Source organism: Dermacentor albipictus, chromosome 5 (genome assembly GCF_038994185.2).
Source record: "Dermacentor albipictus isolate Rhodes 1998 colony chromosome 5, USDA_Dalb.pri_finalv2, whole genome shotgun sequence".
NCBI lineage: Eukaryota > Metazoa > Arthropoda > Arachnida > Ixodida > Ixodidae > Dermacentor > Dermacentor albipictus.
The window spans coordinates 124,738,431-124,760,585 of NC_091825.1; the positions used below are offsets into that span (position 1 = coordinate 124,738,431).

General features: G+C 43.0%; 1 protein-coding gene across 1 annotated transcript; it reads right to left on the reverse strand.

Moving 5' to 3' along the window:
- Positions 1-277: 277 nt before the first annotated feature.
- On the reverse strand, positions 278-22,126 carry LOC135913966 (protein arginine N-methyltransferase 6-like). The gene is made up of 13 exons (XM_065446676.2): positions 21,828-22,126; positions 21,695-21,742; positions 21,487-21,620; positions 21,378-21,419; positions 21,203-21,303; positions 19,719-19,766; positions 18,331-18,399; positions 16,181-16,254; positions 12,285-12,367; positions 12,051-12,160; positions 8,109-8,218; positions 3,599-3,706; positions 278-516 (listed from the first exon to the last, which is right to left on the reverse strand). The coding sequence occupies exons 1-13, from the start codon at positions 21,896-21,898 to the stop codon at positions 432-434; spliced, it is 1,083 nt and encodes a 360-aa protein (XP_065302748.1). The 5' UTR covers positions 21,899-22,126; the 3' UTR covers positions 278-431.
- Positions 22,127-22,155: the final 29 nt, after the last annotated feature.

Genomic DNA, 22,155 nt, shown 5'->3' on the forward strand with positions numbered 1-22,155 from the left:
AGCATTAAAAACCCAATTTCTGATTTAATTTCATATAGTATTCGATAAACCATTATATGAGGCTTCGTTATGTATTGAAGTTTGACTGTATATACCCCCTTCAGTTGCCATATAATTTTCCTTCCCATTTGTCTCTGCAGCACAACACTGAAATGATAGTGCACTCCTCATATCAATAAATTAGGCAGAGATAAGCACGGCAAGCTTTCAGTGGGACAGATCTTTTTCTTGCTTCAGTGCAATGGCATTCAAACACAGACACAATGCAACCGCTGGATTTTTGGTGAAATGAAAGTTAAACATATGTGGGTTTATTTCTGTGACATTGAAGGGTTGCCGCCTTCCACTGTACATGCCATGTAAAATAAATACACATGCTGAAACAGCGCTGGCAAAAAAAAGAAGGCCAGGAGAGTTTAAAATTGCAGCATTCAAGGACCGCACTCGCTCATTCGGTACAGTTGCTTTCGTGCCTGCCTGCCATCCACGGTGAAGGCCAGCTCCACGTCCAACATTCTGTGCATAGTACAAATAAATATCATTGCATGATTTGCACTGCAAGAACTGTAAGAAACATATAGGGTTATTTGACTCCAGAAGCAATGCCCAGCTACACAAATGATGAACACCAGCATCACCAGATTTTGTTGAGACAATAGAAAGTCAAATAACCAGTTCCGTTTAATACAAGCAGGCTTGCTGCCTTCACTGGGCAACTTGTCAACTCCTTTAATCACATATTTTGTTGCTTTCCTGGGCTTTACAGCAATTGCGCGGCCTTTTATTTAATCTGACTCGTACCCTTTCATTCCTGAGTCACTTTGCTAGGTCATATTCCAGCTGGCATGCACTCGAGCATTTAAGTCGAACTGCAGCTCGTTCAAAGTGAGAAGAAGAACTAAGCATTCGCTACGATCATTGTTTAAGCACAAAGCAACATTGTGATAAAAAATAAATGATTTTTTAACATGGATTCTTTAATGTATGTAAGAAAATTAGCAACCCCCCAAATCATGTGTTATAACATGATGTACAAATCACTTTTTTTTTTTATCAATTAAGTGGGACTTTTAAACACATATATCAGATGAAATATTATGCTGGTCTCGATGTATTCCTGGACAAGGCACTTCACCTATCCGATCTTTTTCCAAGAAAGCTACCCACCACTTGTTTGTCGAGATTATCTGACCGCTCTGAAGAGTACCAAGTTTAGAGACCGCGATTCAAGTGCACGCCGACAGTGACACTAGTTCTGTTACACACTTTCTCTGGAAGTTTGTAGGGAAATTTATTTCTGAAGTTTGACAACACGTCGGCATGCATTTCTGCCCTAAGTGACACATGTTACTGTATTTAGTCGACTCTAACGTGAACTCGATTGTAACGTACACCTGTTTTCCGCGACCAAAAAAAGAGGGACAAAATTGCTTTTGATTGTAACGCGAACCTGTTTGCCATGATCTAAAAAAAAGGGAAGTCCTTTACAGTACCGCACACCTCTGTCTTTCATACAGAAATACAACTTTCTCTCATTTGGAAAAAACAATGATTTACTCTCAATGCACGTAAGTTGCGATAAGTAAAGTCGCAGTTTCGCCCGAAAGGCGAAGCATCGATTACAATATCAAATTAGTAGACATCTATACAAAAAGTAGGGATAGTAGTTTTATCAACCGTATAAACTTTAAACATTCGCTTACTAGCTAAATTAACAAGCATGGTGTCACGCGTGCACAAGCAAACATGAACACGTCTCACTCAATGACCGCGGAAACTCTTTCTCAAAACGCTGGAGCGAGGAAGTGCAGTAGCAGGAGCGAGGGAATTGACCTTTGTGCGGCCTCTCGCTTCAATGCGAACTAAGCGACGAGAACACAGCACAGTGTGCCTAAATGCATAGACTCTTGTCTTCGTCGCAGATCGCTTTCAAGATAGGGGCTGTGCGGCTGTGCCGTACGTAGCAGCTGCTGGTGTAGAATGCCTCTCCTGTTTGCACCAGTCCTGTACGCAAGTTCCGGGAACTCCGAAACTTACGAGCAATAAAAACAGCGCTAAACGACGAGACGAGCGAAGGGACCCCCTCCAATTGCACTGACACTGCAATTTCAGTGCGTGCAACAAAAGTATTGTTGAAATTTGGCCAGATTTTCGTCTGTCTCCGCACACATGATCGCTTTCCTTTTAATTGCGGCACTGTGACGAACTCAGCAAGTCTTTGCAGTTGGCACTTCCATGCTGATACAGCAAACACAGAAAACGGGAAGATGGATGGTGCACTAGCCAAAAGAAGCATTAAGTGCACGTACTGCAGCACATAGAGGAAGCTACGGCAGCTAGGTTCGAAGTGCGTATGAGGCGGCCATTTTGAAATGCCAATGGTGATGTGGTAATGCAGATTTAGGGTTCTACTCGATGCTAACGCGCATGCAATATTCAAACCTGTTCTATCAAAAAAAAAAAGAGCGCACTAGATTCGAGTAAATACGGTATGTCAGAAAGGCACAGGTAAGGTACAACTGCATTATCCAAGAAAATTAGTCTCACCTTTATATACAAGATTTCAGGTAGTTAAGTCGTAAAGGCCCAAGAAAAACTACCTGCCAGATTTCATCGACTTTTGGTATGCAACAATCTTTTCACACTATAACTGCATTGCAAAAGTTTTATGAATTGCCCTTTATTAGTACAAATGGCACAATAGTGTACTTTATAAAGTATGCTGGCCTTCCTTATGGGAGAAAACATGATGCAGGTCCTCAAAGGTATGCTATAGTTTGGAAATTCTTAAAATGAGAAGGTTTACTTCATATAGTCAAACTTTATACAAGGCCATATAGCTTTCTGATGGCAAAATTAGCATTTTAGTGACTATTATCCTTTGTTTAGGGTCTGTTCGTATGACAATTTAAGGGTGTCATGAGAAGCCAACAAAAAAATATGTGTGCAATGCTCTAACTAAATTGGTTAGAGCATTGCATACGTGATGCGAAGATGAGGGATCGTTCGCCACCTGTGGCAAGTTGTTTTTTTCATCCGCTTTCATTGCCATTAATTTATCATTTCTTTATTCAATTAGTAAGTACAAATAATTTCCTCTATGTTGTCTTTGGTATCTTTGTGTGTTGGTTTCTCATGATATGGTTAACAAAAACTGGGCCCCTCGGTTAACCCCTTTTCTTCTAATTCAAGTGTGTGACATACGATCTCAGCACCTAACAGGAAAGATCTTTGGTGTTCATTTTCCAGATGAACACGGTGCTGATACCGTATTGATTCAACTATAAGGCGGTCACGATTATGAGGTGAGGGTGCAGTTAGGGGACCCAAGAAAAAAGATTAAGTACACACACTAATATAAAGCAATACAGAGTAGCTGATAAATTATTCAGACTAAGCGAAGAGTGCCCAAAATACCAAATAACCAGAAGCTTCTGGGATAATGAGAATAATCAGCGAAGGTTATATGCAAATTTTGCCTTAAGGTGTGACATCAGGGCAGTGCGAATTTCGCCTTTGTGACACTCTTAATAGAGAAAATGGACAATGAAGTGAATAAAAGCAGGTAAGCCAGGATAACTGCCAAGTTTTTACTTACCGATGGTGGTCAGCACTTGGATTGATTGTGACGGTTCCTCGAATCTCTGAGTCCTGCTTGACATCAACAGGGTTTATGTAGAGAACTGTCTGTTGCCAATGCGTCTCGCTGCAAGTGACAGAGGGGAGAAGCATCTTTAAGCACAATGCATACCTGGCAACCTTTGTACTTCGAAACTGGCAAAACTCCCGCGGACACAACTTTGGAGTGGATGAAATGGATAGTGTAGTGGAATCGCAAGCATTTCTTGAGTTTGCCCTGAGCGCACACTTTTTGTGGGATATGCATACGCACTTTGTTAACGATGACTTACCTCTACATGTAGCACACAAGCAGCAGCAAACTTGAAACAGGACAAACTGACAAGCAACACACAGTTCTTAGCCCCTCTTTCCCCGCAAAAGAAGGAAATGGGGTTTTGTATGATAGAACCACGATATGATTATGAGGCACGGCGCAGTGGGGCACTCCAAATTATTTTGGCCACCTGGGCTCTTTAAGGTGCATCTAAAGCTAAGAACGTGAGTGTTCTTGTATTTCGTCTACATCAAAATGCAGCTGCTATGGCCGGGACCAAACCCACAACCTCAAGCTCAAATGCGCAAAGCCATTGCCTCTAAGTTAGGTACTAGAGTTTTTTTGTTTTTTTTAGTCGTACAGACTCTAATGCTGTTAATTTTACCCGCTTTTGTACCTCGTCTAAAAGAAGCTCGCTCAAAGCAAGTACCCCTCTAGTGTCTTTTCACAGTAAAAAAACTTGACTTCCAAGAATGTGGTTGGACCTTGGTGGAAGAAATTTTTTTCTGAACAGAACTTATTTTTCGTAAATCCAGACACAACATTCATAAAAATCATAGAATGAGCTCAAATCTGTAACGTTCAGGAAGGTTGCAAGGTATGACAATGCGCTTTTATTCTCAGAACTGGCATCATATCAAAATTTGAGTCGCAATATCTGCTGCACACGCAAGCGTGATTCTTGCATGAGCCAAATAAGCCATCAAAACTGTGGAAAAGTAAAATGCACATTGTCCTTCCCAATCATTGAGTGCAATTAGTTTCCGTAAATGAATTTGGAAGCTCAGTAATTTCTCACTTTGGTTCTCGCTGCATTTATATATAAATCACATTTTGGTGACTATATAATCCACACTAAAATTCCTAAACATTTTGAGTGTAAACAGGAAGTTACAATGGCAACTTTGCCTTCCTGTGCGACTTCATAGCAATGCACTCTGTGCTGCCATGTAGGAACACTGTGACTGGTGACCGAACATACAGTCGCCGACCGTTTATTTGGACCTCACGGGGATTGTGGAAATGTCCGAATAAACAGGTGTCCGAAAAAGCAGATTATGAAAAAAAAAAATGAAATCCTTTATTTCCACGCACTTATTCGGGCTCGGCAGTAGGCTTGAAGAAATCGCGAATGCGCCGTTGCACGCTGTTCCGTTTACGTGCAATCAGATAAGCCTGAATCTCGGAGAGGGTTGTAAGGTCACTATAGGCGGCTGAAAGCACAGTCACTGCTTGTACACGCTCCGCATGTGACGGCAGCGTAGCACATGGTGCGTAAACTTCCGACTCGGTCATCGTCCGGCGGTGCAGCAGAAACCTGACGAATGATCTCGCCGTCGTCGAGTTCTGCGCATTTCATTACAGCAGTGTCAGCACCTGTGAAACTGTCAATGAGACGGTGTCCGGAATCTCAATGCAACCACAGCGCAAGTCTCGGCAGAACATTTTCCGCGTCGGTAGGGAGCACATCGGAAGGCGACAAATCTTAGGCCTCCCGGCACCCGCTTGCCGACATTCCGCAGCGCAGTCTGCACGGGCACTGTCGGCGCCATTAGACACTTGACGAGATGTTTCCGTATGCCGCGTTGGATCACCAAAACCTCGACACAGCACACAAAGCAAACACCACCGTGCCGACAACAGTCACACAAACGAATAACGCGGCAAGAAACAAATCAGCTGCTAGATTGTCTTGACATGGCTTACTAAGCTGAAACCGGAACTGCTGCAGAGCCACTCTATCGAACTAGGCAAAAACGATGATGATGAGCGGGGATTTTCAGTAGCGCCACTTCGTGGGGCAGCAAGGAAGCTCCGTTCAAAACAAAAATGGCGTTGAGCAACTCGAACCATGCACCAATCACAGTCGGTGCATGGTGCTCTCGACCGAGTTGGCTCAAGGAGTGTCCGAAAAATCCGACGAGAGGTTGCAAGGTGTCCGAACTTTCGGCAGTTGTTATACATTATGGTCTATGGGGAGAATGGCGGTGCCGCGAAGCTGACCGAATAATCGGGCATGACCGAATTTTTGGAGTCCGGAAAATCGGTCGGCGACTGTATGAGAAAACAACATTGTTTCTTGCGCTTTGCTTCATGCCAGCAACTGTGCTGGGTCACTTTACAGCCCTTTTCAAAAGTTTGTCAGACGAATGCACGGAAATAAGTTAAGTTCTTTTCACACATTTAATGCCACTAATGCACAAAGACTGCTGGAGAGGACAAGACTGGTCAGACTAATTCGAGGCTCTATTCAACCCTTTGTAACAAGTAATAACAGCAGCTTCTCAAGGTTTCCGTGTTAGATACATGGCCGTTTGCTGTCTATGTAGCTTTGACAAATGGCAATATTGCAAGCGATGGCATCAACTCCTCGTACACTCTGCTACACTACGTACGTAGATGATGAAACAACACACGGCAACCAGATATACTGACAAACTCACATTTGCACGAATTCCAATGCATGGGACTGGAAGTTTAACTGAAACTTCAGCGCATGTACAGTTGGCGTCAAATGTTTATGGCACATGAACCTCATAAAAAAATGTGGAGTTTCCCAGCAGTTTGCGCCAGCAGGCAGTAAAACCATACCACACTATGTTCGAATAGTACAGCAAAACCTCATTAATTCAAATTTCACAGGACCAAAATAAATTTCCGAATTGACTGTCAAATTATTGAGGGTATCCAGAGAACAAAAACAAATGCTTACTGCATCAACATGTTGTTATTTACTGAATAAATCAGCAAATTCTGTTTCTATTTTGCACAAGGCAGTATGGAAGCTGGAAGACTCACAACCTTGTGACTGATTGGCACACACAGTGGTGAAGGCCTTGCGACTTCATGGCACAAGACCCATGTATTCATCTGAAGTATGCTTTTTACTAGCGTGCATGTCCTGATTATTTTTTCGCCAGTAATCTGCTCACAAACAGATCATCCATCCATCTGCCTTCCCTAGGCAAGTTTTCACATCTATAAGGGCAGCTCACAATGTCTGATTATGGTGTTTGACCAATTTTAGTGTGCGCTTTCTTTTCCCAAGTGAGCTAAAAGATCTTTCGTATGCATTGCCGCATAACACAGCTGTATTGCAGCAAAGCTAAAAGTGCAGCTGAGTTAAGAAAACAGGCCGCAACCGCGTAACACATATTAGACCCTTGCCCATTTTTCTCGGTAGAAAATCTGGTGCGCGTTCAATTTCCACTTTATTCAGGAGATCTAATGTTATATCTACATTAGTTTTCTACTTTGTACATATAGAAAGCGGGTGCGCATTTCAGGGGGGACGTGTTGGCCAAGTATTGTCAAATAAATAAGCAATGTGTTTTTATGTTTTTTTCTGCATCGTCTTTAATTCAACCTTCCGGACACATCAACCAATTTCGACAGTCCCATCAGGGTTGAATTAATATAAGCTGACTATGCACGGGTTCCAGGTAAGCTAAATAAAAAAATTATTTTTGTTCGAAGTAAGCGGGTGCAAACTATCCAAAAAAAGTTTATTTTAATCCCAAATTGGCCCCTGTGGATATCGGGTGCAGGCTATAGTTGAGAAAATATGACACTAATACAGACTAGAAATCTGAATGCCAAGCTGTGTGCCTGAGCTGCAGAAATATTCAGCTTCTCCACTGATTTCAAGGACTGCAAACTTTTGACGCCAACTGCAAGTGTACCTCTGAACTGATCCATATTCAATTTGTCTGTGGATTGCACCAAATACCCTAAACTGCTCCTTTTCAGGTTATACCAAGCCCTTGTGTTTAGTTTTTCAACTAAAGGCTCCATATTCTTGATGGTGCACTTGATTAACAAAAACTGAACAGCCGTGCTCTCAAATTTCTCAACTGCTAGTATTAAAGTGAATGATGACTTCAAGAAAGAGAATCGTGTAAACCAAATTTAGTATCTTAGAAACGCTCTTAGAAACAAACATTTTCACTCACCACACAATCTGATGAACGCAAAACAACTAAAAATCAGTTATCGACCTACAGAAATGACATATAACAAACTAAATGTGCAAGTTTTGATCCCAGCTAGTCGCTTGAGCCTATCTTAAAGCCTTGGTTTTAAGAAAAGTCGCAGTGACACATAGAATACAAGATCCACTGAGATCTCATAAATATTCACTATTCACTAGTGAAGCGCACAACAAAAGATCCAGACATTCACTACTGACTACAAAATAAGCTAAGTAACTCACGAGTCATAAGGTGATGTGGAAAGAATCACATCCCGAGGAAATTCCACCGAAAACCAAATGACAAAGGCGTGAACCCTGCCATGGCCATAGCAACAACACATGAAGTTTTCCTGCATTAAAAAGAGGGGAAATGACATTAAAGGATTCATTCAAAAACAGTAAATATAATTCAAGAAACTGCACAGTAGCGACACATTGTCAATAAATATAATAGAGTCGGCTTTATGTGCGTCAATGGGGCATTTGGAATAAAATTTACTATACTACTGTAGTTTCTATAATATGTAATTTGACTCCCGGGGCACATATCACGGTATAAAGCTGCTTCCACCATTTTGACTTGCAACAAGCATATTCGTGTTCAGAGCACTCCAAGCGAGCAAGAAAAATAAAAGCAAAAAAGAGATTGTGAAATAAGGACATGTAAGAAATACAACGCCCTTGGATGTGCACTACTAAATTGAATTTGGCATTCGTTGCAGCTAACATGCAAAATCTCTCGTGCATAACTGTGCCTTGGATCACGTAAAAGCTGTTTAATTTAGAACTATGGAACCTGCTCTTCCGAATGTGCAGGGTTGGTTGAAGGAGAAGTCCCCCTAAGATGCAAATATGTGTCAGTGGTTGAGCCCCCATATTACAAGGCACATATATATAAGGTTGCCAACAACCATGCTAAACAATGTTAGACTGGATATTATACAAGGCACCTTTTGGTCTGGCAGCGTCCTTGAGCAAGCTCTGTGCCACATTAGTACAAAAAGTACACACGGCACAGATAACAGGTGGCAGTACACTGCAACCTACGCTGAAGAGAAATGTGAAAACAGGCTTAAACAGTGAATGGTGGAACGACGACGTCAGCTATGGCGCTCCATTAACTTCCAGGATGAAGATGATGATGATAGTGCACTTTAGGTTTTGGTTGCAGCCCTACCGGCCAGGCAGCATCAACGAAATGAGGCCTTTGTTCCTATGCATTCCCTGGCGGAGGTGTGGCGCAATTTTCTGCTAAAATGCCGTTTTGGTGCAAGATGGCACGGAGGACTGCTCTTGGTGCAATTGGCACAGCTTTTCCACCACTGTCTCCAGAATTTGATAACTCTTGTTGCTTATTATGTCGCGAAGTGTTTCTTCACACTTTATTTTAAGAGGGCAACGTAATTACAGCCCCCATCACAGCTGTCTGGGGACTTCTAAGACCCTCAGTGCCATGTACCGGCGGAAGCTGGAGTGACATAGTTGCTTCTGAACATGCGCTGCCAGGTGGACAGCTCTTGGCCACTCACTGTCTTATCCATGTCCTTCGTGGAGTTAGCCCTTTCTGGTGGTTCTGCATGATAACATGGGGAGCCCAGATACGCACCAGCAATGCCAGGCGGCAGGAGTGGGTCCTTATCGGGGTGCATTCCGGCATGACATTGAAACTACTCATGACGTGAAAAAAGAAATAATTTAAATGCACACTCGTGTATCTTGTCATAGGGCAGAACCATCAATCACATGATCTATATCCCCCTCCTATCTTGACCCTGTAAGGGATTGATAGTATCATGTACAAGATAAAACCGAAAAAGGGAGCAGCTGCACAAGGGGTGATGGTTATGACAGTAAGTGGTGAAGTTCTGTCCACCTGGCAGCACCTGCTCAGAGGTAACTATGTCGTTCGACCTTGCTCCTATACGGGTGCGAGGGGTCTCGGATGTGCGCAGCGCTCTAGACGGCTATGACGGGGCTGTACAAAGTAACATTTGCTGCGAGTGACACTCAATAAACTTGGAGTGATGAGCAGCAGTTGAACAAGAAATGTCACTGAAATCAACCTTTCTACAAGGAGACTTGTCTTCGTAAGGGCAGCAACTGCTTTCCTTAGCAGCATATTTATGTGCGCGTAGCTCACTCTACACGCTCCCCCATAAATGGGGGGGAGGAAGAGAATAGGCCTGTGTGTGGTGGTGCGACGGCTGATGTCAAAGAACAAAAAAAAGAAGGGGGGGGGGGAGAAAAGACGAATCGGAAAGGGAAGCGATAGGGATAAAGGGAAGTGTGTAGATAAAGTTTCAATTATTACAGGTAAAACTGGATTTGATTCCATTTTACCTGCACTAGCTCAAACTCCATCTACATGCTGGAATTTTCACTGCGTCAGAAACAATACATTGGCAAAAGAAGACAGTCAGTGAATGTTAGACTGAACAGGACACAGCCAAGAAACTTCCCAACACAGTGGCGCAGCACTATAGCCTGTCAGCACACAATTTACTCTACTAATTTACTATCATACCCAGTTTCACCCTTTTGTTTATTTATTTATTTTTCATAAAAATTTTTTAGCTTCTGTAGTCTACAGTGAATCTCCCGTTTTTTGTTTCACTTGCTTTTTTTATCTTGGGACGGCAAGCTTACGTAGGCTGTTTTCTTCCAGTTTTAATTTGTACTCTTAACCCAACACAGGTTATTAGAACTCTGTTTGACCAGGCCCTCTTCTTCCCACTCTTTTCATTTGTTATGTTTGCCTTCCTAAGTTATCATATTGAAAAGCCTGACACGGTGCACCCCCGCTGAGGCATAATCCACAGGCAGCACTTGTTACCGTATTTGCTTGCATAATGATTGCACCCCTGAATTTTGTCATTAGAATTCGATTTCTTTTTCTTTCCCATGTAATGATCGCACCCCGAACTTGCCGCAGCGATATGTTGTGTGCCAAGTCTAGCTAATGATGATTGCGCTTACCATCTGTTGAATGCTACGCAACCGACTCTTCAAGAGATATCAAGCAGTCTGCACGCACCAACCATTCTTAAGCAGATGCCCCATTTCATTCCCTTCATCACTTTCCGCGCTTCCATGAAAAAAAAAAGAGCTACAACAAACTTGTCTTGGCTTTATTATTTGTAGGTTTTATAATGGTTGTGGTCAACAACAACAAAAAAGGTGCCTTTTGATTCCTCTTGTCTCCACTCGTGGGCACGCAATAAATCGCGAGCGGCAACAATAGTAGGCACGTTCACACTGATACGTTGGAAGTGTACCCTATTCATATGCCGACGCTTGTAACACAGCTAAGATATTCACACACCCTTAGCAGAAACGTGCCATATTAGGATAGTGGTGAAGACAAATGCTGCAGTTTTCGTGGCATGCCCGCCATGTGTTTCTATGTCACTAGCAGCTAAGCGTGCTCATCTCTGTTTCTGTCCCCTCAAAGTGGACATAGCTATGTGATTGTCACAAACTTGCCGACAATGACAACATTATTCATTGCTGATATGGAAGAAACTGTTTCAATGCACGTAATGTACTCACGGGAAAAAAAAAAATCGCGTTTGGCGCATTTAGCTTGCTCCGCTGGCCACCATTTGTAACAGTGTCCTGCACTGTTACAGTGGTAGCTGCCTGTTTGTTGACCTGTTGTCATCCCGCAGCAAACACGGGATGAAAAAAAGCTTTTTTTCTTTTTGCTAGCAATTTAATCCACGAAATGATCGCACCCCTGAATTTGCGCCAATTTTTTTGACGAAAGGTGGGATCATTATACGAGTAAATACGGTAAAAGCCACTGTGGCTGACTTTGACACCTTGCATGGTTACTTCAACTTTCACGCCTATGCAGCAACATCCCCACCTCATTATCTGATGTTTTGCTTTCCTGAATCATGCACTTGTTTCCCATGGCCTTCTAAGAAATGTATCAAAGAGGTTCTACTATACCTACCAAACACGTACACGACACTTTATTATAATAAAGACTGCTGAATTGAGGATGACAACTTCTGTCTTGATGTGTGGCTGGACTCCTTCTTGACCACTGCTGTGTCTGGCTTTGTAAATTCAGTATGTAGCTAGACTCCAGCACTTTATTTCAGTGTAACAACATGAGCTATTGAATTTTAAGTGTACGAGAGAGCTCTCAATAGATGTCATGAGCGAGCAACTCACTTTAATGCACTGAAGGTCTTCAGACTTGACAGTGTAGAGGTCCAGCTCGAGAAAGCAAGTGCCTCTTGAGATCACATTCTCTGCATCTACAGTTTTCACTGTAATGTGTTCTGGAAAGTTTGAAAAAGAAAAAGGTTTTTTTTTTTAGAACCGTCCAATTTTACGTGAGAAAAGAGCTCACAAAGAGAAAGGAACGTAAGTTCACATCTTCAAAGATAAAATCGAGATGCTTACTGTACATCTCGGCCTTTGCGAACTCAGTGACACAAGACATGTCCACGTGAAAGTTGTCCTTTACCATTTTCCAGAAATCGATCCTGCAGGAAAGAGCAAGACCATAGCACTCAAAACAAGCAGAATTTCTAGTAGCGCTACAAGACAAAATCCACAAGAACTTACAAAATTGCTATAACATCAGTATTTTGTTTGTCTAGAATGCAAAATTGTAAACGAGTATGATAGTGGTTCGAAAACTAAGGTAACAAGCCCTGTTAGAGATTAATATGCCATTGAAATTCAAATCTACAATAAAGTGACACAGCTCTGGAACACCTTAGTTCCAAAAGGTGCAGGTGGGAGAAAAAGTAACTTGAAAGAAAAAAGAAAAAATTGTATAAAGGGCAAGGACCCAGTGAAGGCCATAATAAAAGGCATAACCACCTGAATGAAGACAAAAAATGACAAAGAAAGAAATATTATTTCTAAAGTTGTTTTATGTATCATTACTGTTATGTTATTCGTGCTATGAGCACAAAGAAGAAGGCACTAATTAAACCACCAAATGTTCTTTCACACTTCAGTGAAATGTCAGTAAATGAGGTGCTTCAGTTTGCCCAACTGAAACACAGCTGCTGAGGAAAATCAAATCTGTAATACAGTACTGGGCATGTATGATGCTTCAGTGATAAAGCCAACAAAGCTGGTCGTCACTGCGCTGGCAAAACAATAAATGTTGGAGCAAAAGATGCCCTGATGCCACTGCCATATAAGGGTTGCACTGTCTTAACAGAGTTTTAGAATAGGGACCCCAAATATTTTGGGGCCCCAAAGGAATAACATTGTCACCATTGTAAATGCATCAGACGCAAAGGGCGTTAAGATTGCGTCGGGTATGCTATTTCTCAGATATAGTACGCCGCCCCAAACTTGTCCTAAAAGCTTTACATCAACCAACGTGGCAGCAACCATCGAAGTGATGGTTCCCACCTTATTCCAACTTCGACTCGATTCCTGGTAACTTGTAAGGTTCTAAGAAACAAGTGGTGATTTAGGCTATCACTTTGTCTCATCTCACGTAACAGACTAAGACTGATCAATGAAACAATGCTATTTCCATGTTTGGTTGCTGATTTGAGAGGTGGTAGGCCTAAATGGGAAATGTTTGGGCTAGGTGAATACACAGTCGAATCTTGTAGTGAAGCCAAGCTTGTGGCCAAACGCAGCCAAATCATGTTGTAGCCAAAGCTTGACGATCATTTTCGAAGTGTTGGTGCCAGGGAGGGCAGCAACTTAACGAATGCAACTTTGCCACGACGATGACATCGTGTTGTTGGGTGTCCACATGTTCTGAAGCAACACAGTCGTCGACCGATTTTCCGGACTCCGAAAATTCGGACATGCCCGATTATTTGGTCAGTTTCGCGGCACCGCCATTCTCCCCATAGACCATAATGTATAACAACTGCCGAAAGTTCGGACACCTTGCAACCTCTCGTCTGATTTTTCGGACACTCCTTTAGCCAACTTGGTCGAGAGCACCATGCACCGACTCTGACCGGTGCATGGTTCGACTTGCTGAACGCCATTTTTATTTTGAATGGAGCTTCCTTGCTGCCCCATGAAGTGGCGCTACTGGAAATCCCCACTCATCATCATCGTTTCTGCCTGGTTAGATAGACCGGCTCTGCAGCAGTTCCGGTTTCAGCTTAGTAAGCCATGTCAAGACAATCCAGCAGCTGATTTGTTTCTTCGCGCAAGACTCTGCGAGCAGGCCGCGTTTTTCGTTTGTGCGACTGGTGTCGGCATGGTGGTGTTTGCTTTGTGTGCTGTGTCGAAGTTTCGGTGATCCAACGCGGCATACGTAAACATCGCGTCAAGGGTCTAATGGCGCCGACAGTGCCCGCGCAGACTGCGCTGGGCAATGCCGGCAAGCAGGTGTCGGGAGGCCTAAGATTTGTCGCCTTCCTATGTGCTCCCTACTGACGCGGACAATGTTCTGCCGAGACCTGCGCAGTGGTTGCATTGCGATTCCGGACACCGTCTCATTTGACAGTTTCATAGGTGCTGACACTGCTGTATTGACATGCGCAGAATTCGACGACGGCAAGATTATTCGTCAGGTTTCTGCTGCACCACCAGACGATGACTCTGAGTCGGGAGATGACGCACCATGTGCTACACTGCCGCCGCATGCGGAGCGTGTACGAGCAGTGACTGTGCTTTCAGCCGCCAATAGTGACCGTACGACCCTCTTCGAGATTCAGGCTTATCTGATTGCGCGTAAACGGAACAGCGTGCAATGGCGCATTCACGATTTCTTCTAAGCCTACTGCCGAGCCCGAATAAGTGCGTGGAAATAAAGGATTTCATTTTTTTTTCTTAATCTGCTTTTTCAGACACCTGTTTATTCAGACATTTTCGCAGTCCCCGTGAGGTCCGAATAAACGGTCGGCGACTGTAGTTTTCTTTGTTTCTTTCACATTGGAAATGCATGGCACAAGACATAGCAAAAATTTTCTTATAGAAAGTGAGCCCAGGCTGTCCCCGAAACTCAATCCGTGTTTTTCGTGCTATTGTGGCACGTTTCTACAAAGTGACAGCCACACTGGAAAGCTAGAGCACTGTGCTAGTGTCCCAGTGTGGCTGTGGTCAAGCACATTGTGTTCTTTTATTCTACTTATTTTAATATGTACTGAATAAAGGTATTGTTTCCACTGTGGCTTCTCATTCTCTAGCCAAATCTAAACATAGACCGAGAAGCCTCTTCGTGTATTTCTTCAATGTTGCACAGGCCATTCAAAGACTAACCCTGCTAGGGCATGTGCTCAATATACAAGGAAAATCTCTTCCAGGTTGCTCCAACTGATGTCTAGATAAAGTAAAGATAAAGATATGGGTGATCAGCTCATATTCGGCATGGAGGATAACGTGAAGCTGTAACTTTACGTTGCAACAAAGGCAAAAGTCATGAATGTCACTATGAGTGCATGTCCAATTGACCTCTTGGATTAACTAGGCTGGTGATGACAAATAATAGTCACAAAAACTAAATGCAACAAATTGCTTCCTGATAATAGATGAACATCAAAATTCTAATTAAGCACCAAATTAGGCAAGCCAAAACTGCATCCTTCATCATATTTCGTGTGATTATTTATTGCAACTTTGCTGTGAAGCTACAGCGACGCTCCAAGAGCAAGACGTAATACATAAGTGCAAAACCCTATTCTAAAACTCTTCTCGCTTGCATACCCTAAAACCGGCTCATGCAAAACTTTTTGGAGCCACCATACTAAAAAACTCTCTAATAAAGCCTCAATGCAAGTGATCCAACTGGAGAAATATCACTCAGCACTTCGTAGCTAACTGCACAACTGAGATTAAAACGTTATAACTATTACAACAGAACAGCACAATCTGCAACAGTGCTTCCCACATCAACAATCGCGCAAGGCTGAAAGTAAATGTCAACTATTGCATTTGCAGCTACAGTAATGTTGGCAGAGTATGCAATAATCACACGTGTTAAAGCCTCATGTTTTTCCTTACGTGCAATACCAGTGTGTCGTGGATCCTTTGATAAACACCTTCCTAGCTGCAACATTTGAAAAACAAGCATTCAGAGGTATAAAGACTGGCACTTCTAATCAAAGAGCTTCACATGTCCAATTAAAGAAGAAAGAAAGCAGATGTACAAAACTTCGTGGCTTGGGGACATTGTACCATGATTTTTCAATGAATCAGACAATCTCGCCCATCTAATAAAAGAAAATTATCGCATGTATAACTGTGTGTGTTTTCGTAATGTGAGGATGCCACTGCATGATATAGAACAAGAAGTAACAGCTGCCAAGTGGTGACAAAGCACTCGCTGATAGTAATACAAAACTGACTGAACACTTCGCACTTGCCTCTCAAAGCCTTCGTCCGGGTCAGTCAGAGGAGCAATAAACATACGAGCTTTTTCTGGAAGCAGAACACCATCCTGCAAGAAACGAAGCAAAGAAAAAAGTAATTGATGATCACCTGTTCTCTTCTCATACTCTTAACATCAACAGATAAGAAGAAATGCTACAGCAACATAAGCCTAGAGAAGACATAATAGCACAAACCGATTTGCAGTCTAATGTCTTCTCTACACATAAACCAGCTCGCCTAGCTAAGAGTTCTATTAAACAGCTATTCTCACAATGTCAGCTGGATGATTAGTACTCATCTTATATTAAGTAAGTTCTGCATTAAAAAAGCACTGATATCAAATTTTAAACTTTGCATTATTTGTGGTAAATGAAGACCCAGACCTCAAAACACGAATATAAAATATTGTCAAGTCTCAGTGAAACTTAAATAATTCCCTACAATAGCGCTTGTACACACCATTTTGGGTTTCATTTCTCAGACGGTACACGAGTCGCAAACAACGCAGAACGTGGTCACGTGTGAGCAGACCATTGCGGCATTTTGGCAATCGCTCCAGCTCACTCAGTCATCTGTTATGATGCTACATCAGACCGCGCAATCAGCAGATGACTGAGTGGCCCGCAGCAAGCATCAAAATGTTGGGAGCTTTTGCTCCCATGTGAGCAAATTCTGAGTCATGACATCATGACACATACCTTCATGTAAGGCAAAAAAATTGAATGTAAGGAATCTCATGTCAGCATTCCTATAATGCACTACAAGACTAATCCTGTAGCAAGTTCACGCTAATGCAAAGCTAAGGTGCACCCATATAACATACCGTAGTGTAATGAACGCATATGAAGGAGATAATGCAGCCAGGGCAGGATTTTTTTTTTCTTTTTAATGGGGTTTAATGTGCCAAAACCACTTTCTGATTTTGGGGCATGCTGTAGTGAAGGACTCCGGAAATCTCGACCACCTGGGGATCTTTAACGTGCACCTAAATCTAAGTACACAGGTGTTTTCGCATTTCGCCCCCATCGAAATGCGGCCGCCGTGGCCGGGATTCGATCCCACGACCTCATGCTCAGCAGCCCAACACCATAGCCACTGAGCAACCACGGCGGGTCCAGGGCAGGATGTCATAGTGACATGCCAAATGGCGGTTAATCAAAAAGGAGAAGTTGGTTACCATGCATTCATGCACATGGCCTGCGCAGCAAATCAGGCACGAATGAGAAATTGTGCACTTGCTATTGTGTGCTCTCTGCTGCTTCTACCCACACTGCTTTTGAAAGTGAAACAATCATGTCTGTAGTAAAAACTCATGATACATGGTACCAGCACTTTTGCAAAAGATTTGGTGGGCCATGCGTGCAGGAGTGTGCTGAACTGGGCGAGTTGATGCGTGTTAAGGAGGATCGAACAATACAAAAGACAGGACAAGGGGTCAGTCATATACACTTAACTCCATCTTTTGTGCTGTTTGATCCTCTTCAATGTACCAAGCATGAGCAGCACTACACTGTCTTAATGCAATACACTGAGCAAACATGACACATGCGTGTCATAGTCATAACAGCTCAGCAGCAATGGGTGAGCCCACTATATATCTGAGCTGTCACGCATCAGTACTGAAGTAACATTACCGTAGCAGAAAAAACAAAAAAAATATTACAATTCGAGGACACCTAAGCACTTCTTATGAGTTGTGAATGTGAAAGAATTAATGTCCAATCGAACGCCGCTGAGTGGCCCTTCGAGTTATGAACTCCTCACGGGCAAGCGAGCACATTAAGACGCTTGGTGCATTTTGATTTCGCCCCACTAAGGCAACGTTAGGATACAAGCAAGAGCTTGCACGGACAAGGAACGTGCCAATAACACAGGCTTCGAAGAGCAAGAGTGACATAGCATCGCGGCGATGCCCTCTCAGCTCTGTTGAGGTGCACTCGTGCCGTAGAGTTGCAGCCAACTGGAACTCCGTTGAGGCATGCTCATGACATGGCATCGCAGCCAATGGGAATTTAGGCTGCTACAGATGCTGGATGCCAGCTGTTTCACTCAATGAGCCATTTGATGCTTTCACATTAAGTCTCAGTGGTACAAATGGCACCGTGAAAGCTGCAAATGTCTAATAGAAAGGAAAACAGTCTACCTTGTTCAGCCACTTGTCTCTCGCAAATATCACCGACTGAAGCATGGACTCATAGAGGAGCATGTAACCCTGTATTAGGAAGAAGAAAACGCCAACATCTTAGTCCAGAGGTAAACAAGACTACCCCTCAAACATCTCAACTAAGGAATGGAAGTTTCTTATGTCAGTAAATACAAGCATATGTCTAGAGCACTTGAGTGCTGCCCTGCATAGCAATGAGTAATAACAGCAGCAGCTAGATATAAAGGGACACTAAAGGCAACTATTAAGCCACACTAAAGTGATAGATTAGTGCTCGAGAACGTCCAAGGTGTCAATATTATCGCGAACAGAGCTTCAGTAACCAAGAAATGGAGGTGAATGCAGGACACTATTAGAAACTCCCCCAAGACATTCAAGTCCTTGCCCGTTGACGAAGGCACTCCTCATTACAATTCTGTCACTAGTACTCAACCACGTGTAATAAAAAGACCACTGCATTGCACTATAACATAAAAAAATACTGTTCGTCCAGTTCCAATTGAATAAAAAAAAACTCATTCACTTTACCCTTTACAACAACGCAGGCAGATGAACGGTTTTGTTTTCTCCGCTTTGTGCCACCCACACTTTCTCGTTTCAGTAGTTTCGTTATTGCGTAGTGCTGCGCTAGTTTTGCTGGCTCGCGAATCTTGTACAAACTGCAAGTAGCAGAGAATGCCACGTTTATCTGATTTTGTGAGATTCCTGAACGGTCCACAGCACTTGCCCAAGAGCAGCTGCAGTGGCAAATCCAACGCTATGTTTGGGCTTGATTCCTTCATAGCCGCACGTTTGCGCAAAAAACTGTAGCACACTCTGTCGCGTGCTGTTTTAGTAACCGATGACAGTAAAGGGCAGTGATGGTGTCTGCAGTGCCACCCTTCTCCATTCGGGGGGGGGGGGGGGTGATATTAATGGCGCTAAAGGTATGAGGACCCTTCAGATGCGATTTTCTCGTAAACTAAGTATTTTTGGCACTAAACAAGCGCTGTGAGGTTTCTGGAATGGTATTTCAACAGTCCATGTCGACTTAATATTTGTCTTTAGTGTCCCTTTAAGGTACCAAACTGTATATTAGAGAGAGAGAGAGATGGAAATGAGAGAAAGGCAGGGAGGACTAGTTGCCTGGATATCCTAGTGGCTTCTGCTGATTACAAGCACAGTCTCTCAAACTGGCCAGAAATGCTCAGATGTCAATTTATTTGTAACAAAGCACACACCAGTTAAGTGCTCCAGATATAAGTGTGGACGACTGTAAGACTGTTCTCTGCATAAAATCAATTATTTAAGTTATGTGGAACCTCTAAATTAAGGCACCTGCTTGAGCCCTAGTTTTCATGCAGTAGTGGGAGTGGGAATACAATTACCATCCATTCACTGACAATAACATCAACTTTCTCAGGCAGCGTTGCTTCCTGAAAAAAGGCACAAAGAAACACATGTATGAGTGCACGCACGAGCTGGCACTGTTACATTGGTCAAAATCAAGCCACAGTGCCATATAGCCAGGAAGCTATTCTTGGTACAAAAAAGCATACGGAAATTCAGGACCAAACCCCAACCTCTCTGCAATGCAGCCTTTCTTTTGAATGCTTGCCACTTTACCGGCTTGGCTACGTGAAACTACCTCCCATTTCAGCTTAGGAACTATAGGCAAGACTCAAGAAAGAATGTGATTCAGTGAGCTCAGGTCGCTTAAAGAACTGCTGCCAAATATACACAAGTTTTCAATGGTCAAACATGAGAAGAAATACCATGGCCATGTAGGTACATTCTTACGACAGAATATCGGTAAAGTTAAAGGACTCTTGTGATGTCCTTTACACTTTATTTTTATGCCCGCAATAACTATGAAAAGCAGACAGTGTTTATTACCACATTGTGACAACGGTTGATTGGGATGATTACGAGCAACAGAAATGTCTTGATGTTTTTATGTCATTTCTTTTCTTTTTAGAAACTGCATAGATTTTGTGCTGTATGTATCTCTGTATCTATTTACTTGTACATTTTGAACACTGAACATGTCGTACATGTTCAATCTTCCTACCTGATTGCTATGTTATCCTCTTTTACTCTGCTGTCACTATTTAGTTACCAATAATGCTGTGCCTAATGGAAAGTCCCTCTAACAGTTTTATAACTCCAGGACCTCCTCTTATACTACTACTCAACAAATAAAAAGTGGCACTTAGTGTCACAACCTTTCTCTTGCTGCTCTCGGAACAAGAATGCCCCCTTAAAGTAACTAGAATCCCTAATCCAGTTCTACTGAAAGCTCATGGTAACCAGGGATGCGATCATGTAACGGTCCAAAACAATAATCATCACTTAAGACTGAACCGCTGATTGCATATGGTGAACCGTTCCACAAGGTTGCACCAAGCAAGTGGAAAAGCATAACCTTTGTTAACATGAAGTTTAGAGAAGGCAATTTAGAAACTATTCTTTCTTGATCATTTAAAAATGATTTTGTGCTTCTTTTTTTTATTCACAATGTGCTTTCGCTTTTGAATGCACAGCGGTGAAAGTACATTTAAGTTCTGTACTCTGTTATAAGGTACTTCCTTAAAACAACCCTGATCACTTTAACTGCTGCTCTACCGCGCAAGCCATGCCCTGATAGCACCCGGCACGCGCGGTAATTGCGAAGAGGTAGCGGTATTAACAGTAACACTCATAACAACTTCAACAATTGGGCCAGTGCCGTACTAATTCATTCGAAACTAGACATCCGCGTACAGTAGACGACAGGGAAGAAAAACAGCACGTTCTCCGAGATGATATTCTCGCTGCGCCACTGTATTACAGCCATAGATGAAGGAAAACGATTCGCTTCGCTGCCTCTTACCTCTACTTTGCTCTGAACCACCACGACTTGGTCTTCAACTTTGTTTGACGACACAACCTTTCTCGCTACCTCGGCCACACCACTGGCCTCAACGGCATAGACTGCAGGCAAGGGGCATCGTTACAGCACAAGGCAGCGCCGGCGAAATTGACCTTCAATAAGAGAATAAGCTTGCCTTTCCTGGCTCCCGCTTGAGCGCAGAACATACTAAGGATGCCTGCAATGAAATGAAGTGGGCACGTATTAAGGCAGATGCCTAAGTATGCTTACGGCTTCTTGCAAACCTGTGCCGGCTCCTAGGTCCAAGACGGACCGCTGGTAGATGCAGTTGTAGTTGTTCAATATCGCCTTTCTATACGTAAACGTCCTCGCAAAATCACCGATCATCTCTCTGTGAATGTCCAGTCCGGCGTAGCACCTTCGATGGGGATAAGACAAATAATTTCGTTAGATACAACACATTCATTCAGCATAACACTATGCACGACTCACTTGAAGTATTCATTGTCATGTTTTGTCCTCAACTTGAGCGATTCTTCGCTGAAATTTATTATCAAAAATTTCGTCAGAGCGTGCACCAAAGACCCTTCGAGTAAAACGCGACGATGCTTTCAATGAGGGGCACCTTTGCTCTTCAGCGTCGGAACGTTTTCGCTTCAACTCTGGCTGCAGGGATCCGTTGCTGACAGCGTCCATTTTCTTACAAGACCTTGGGAAGTGACTAGCGATTACAGCGGTAAGATCCAATAGTTAACACGTTCAGGAAGCACTTGTACGTTTACATCGACATAATAAGTTCTAATGACGGACGCAAAACCACTTTGGCAAGGTTCCATACAAAAGTTGCGGCGGATAAATGATACCATGCGGGTAATCCTCGAGACGCGCACTTGTCAAGCAGTGTATACCCGCTTGCAGTTTGGCGGTTTCGTAGACAGCCGATACAACTATTA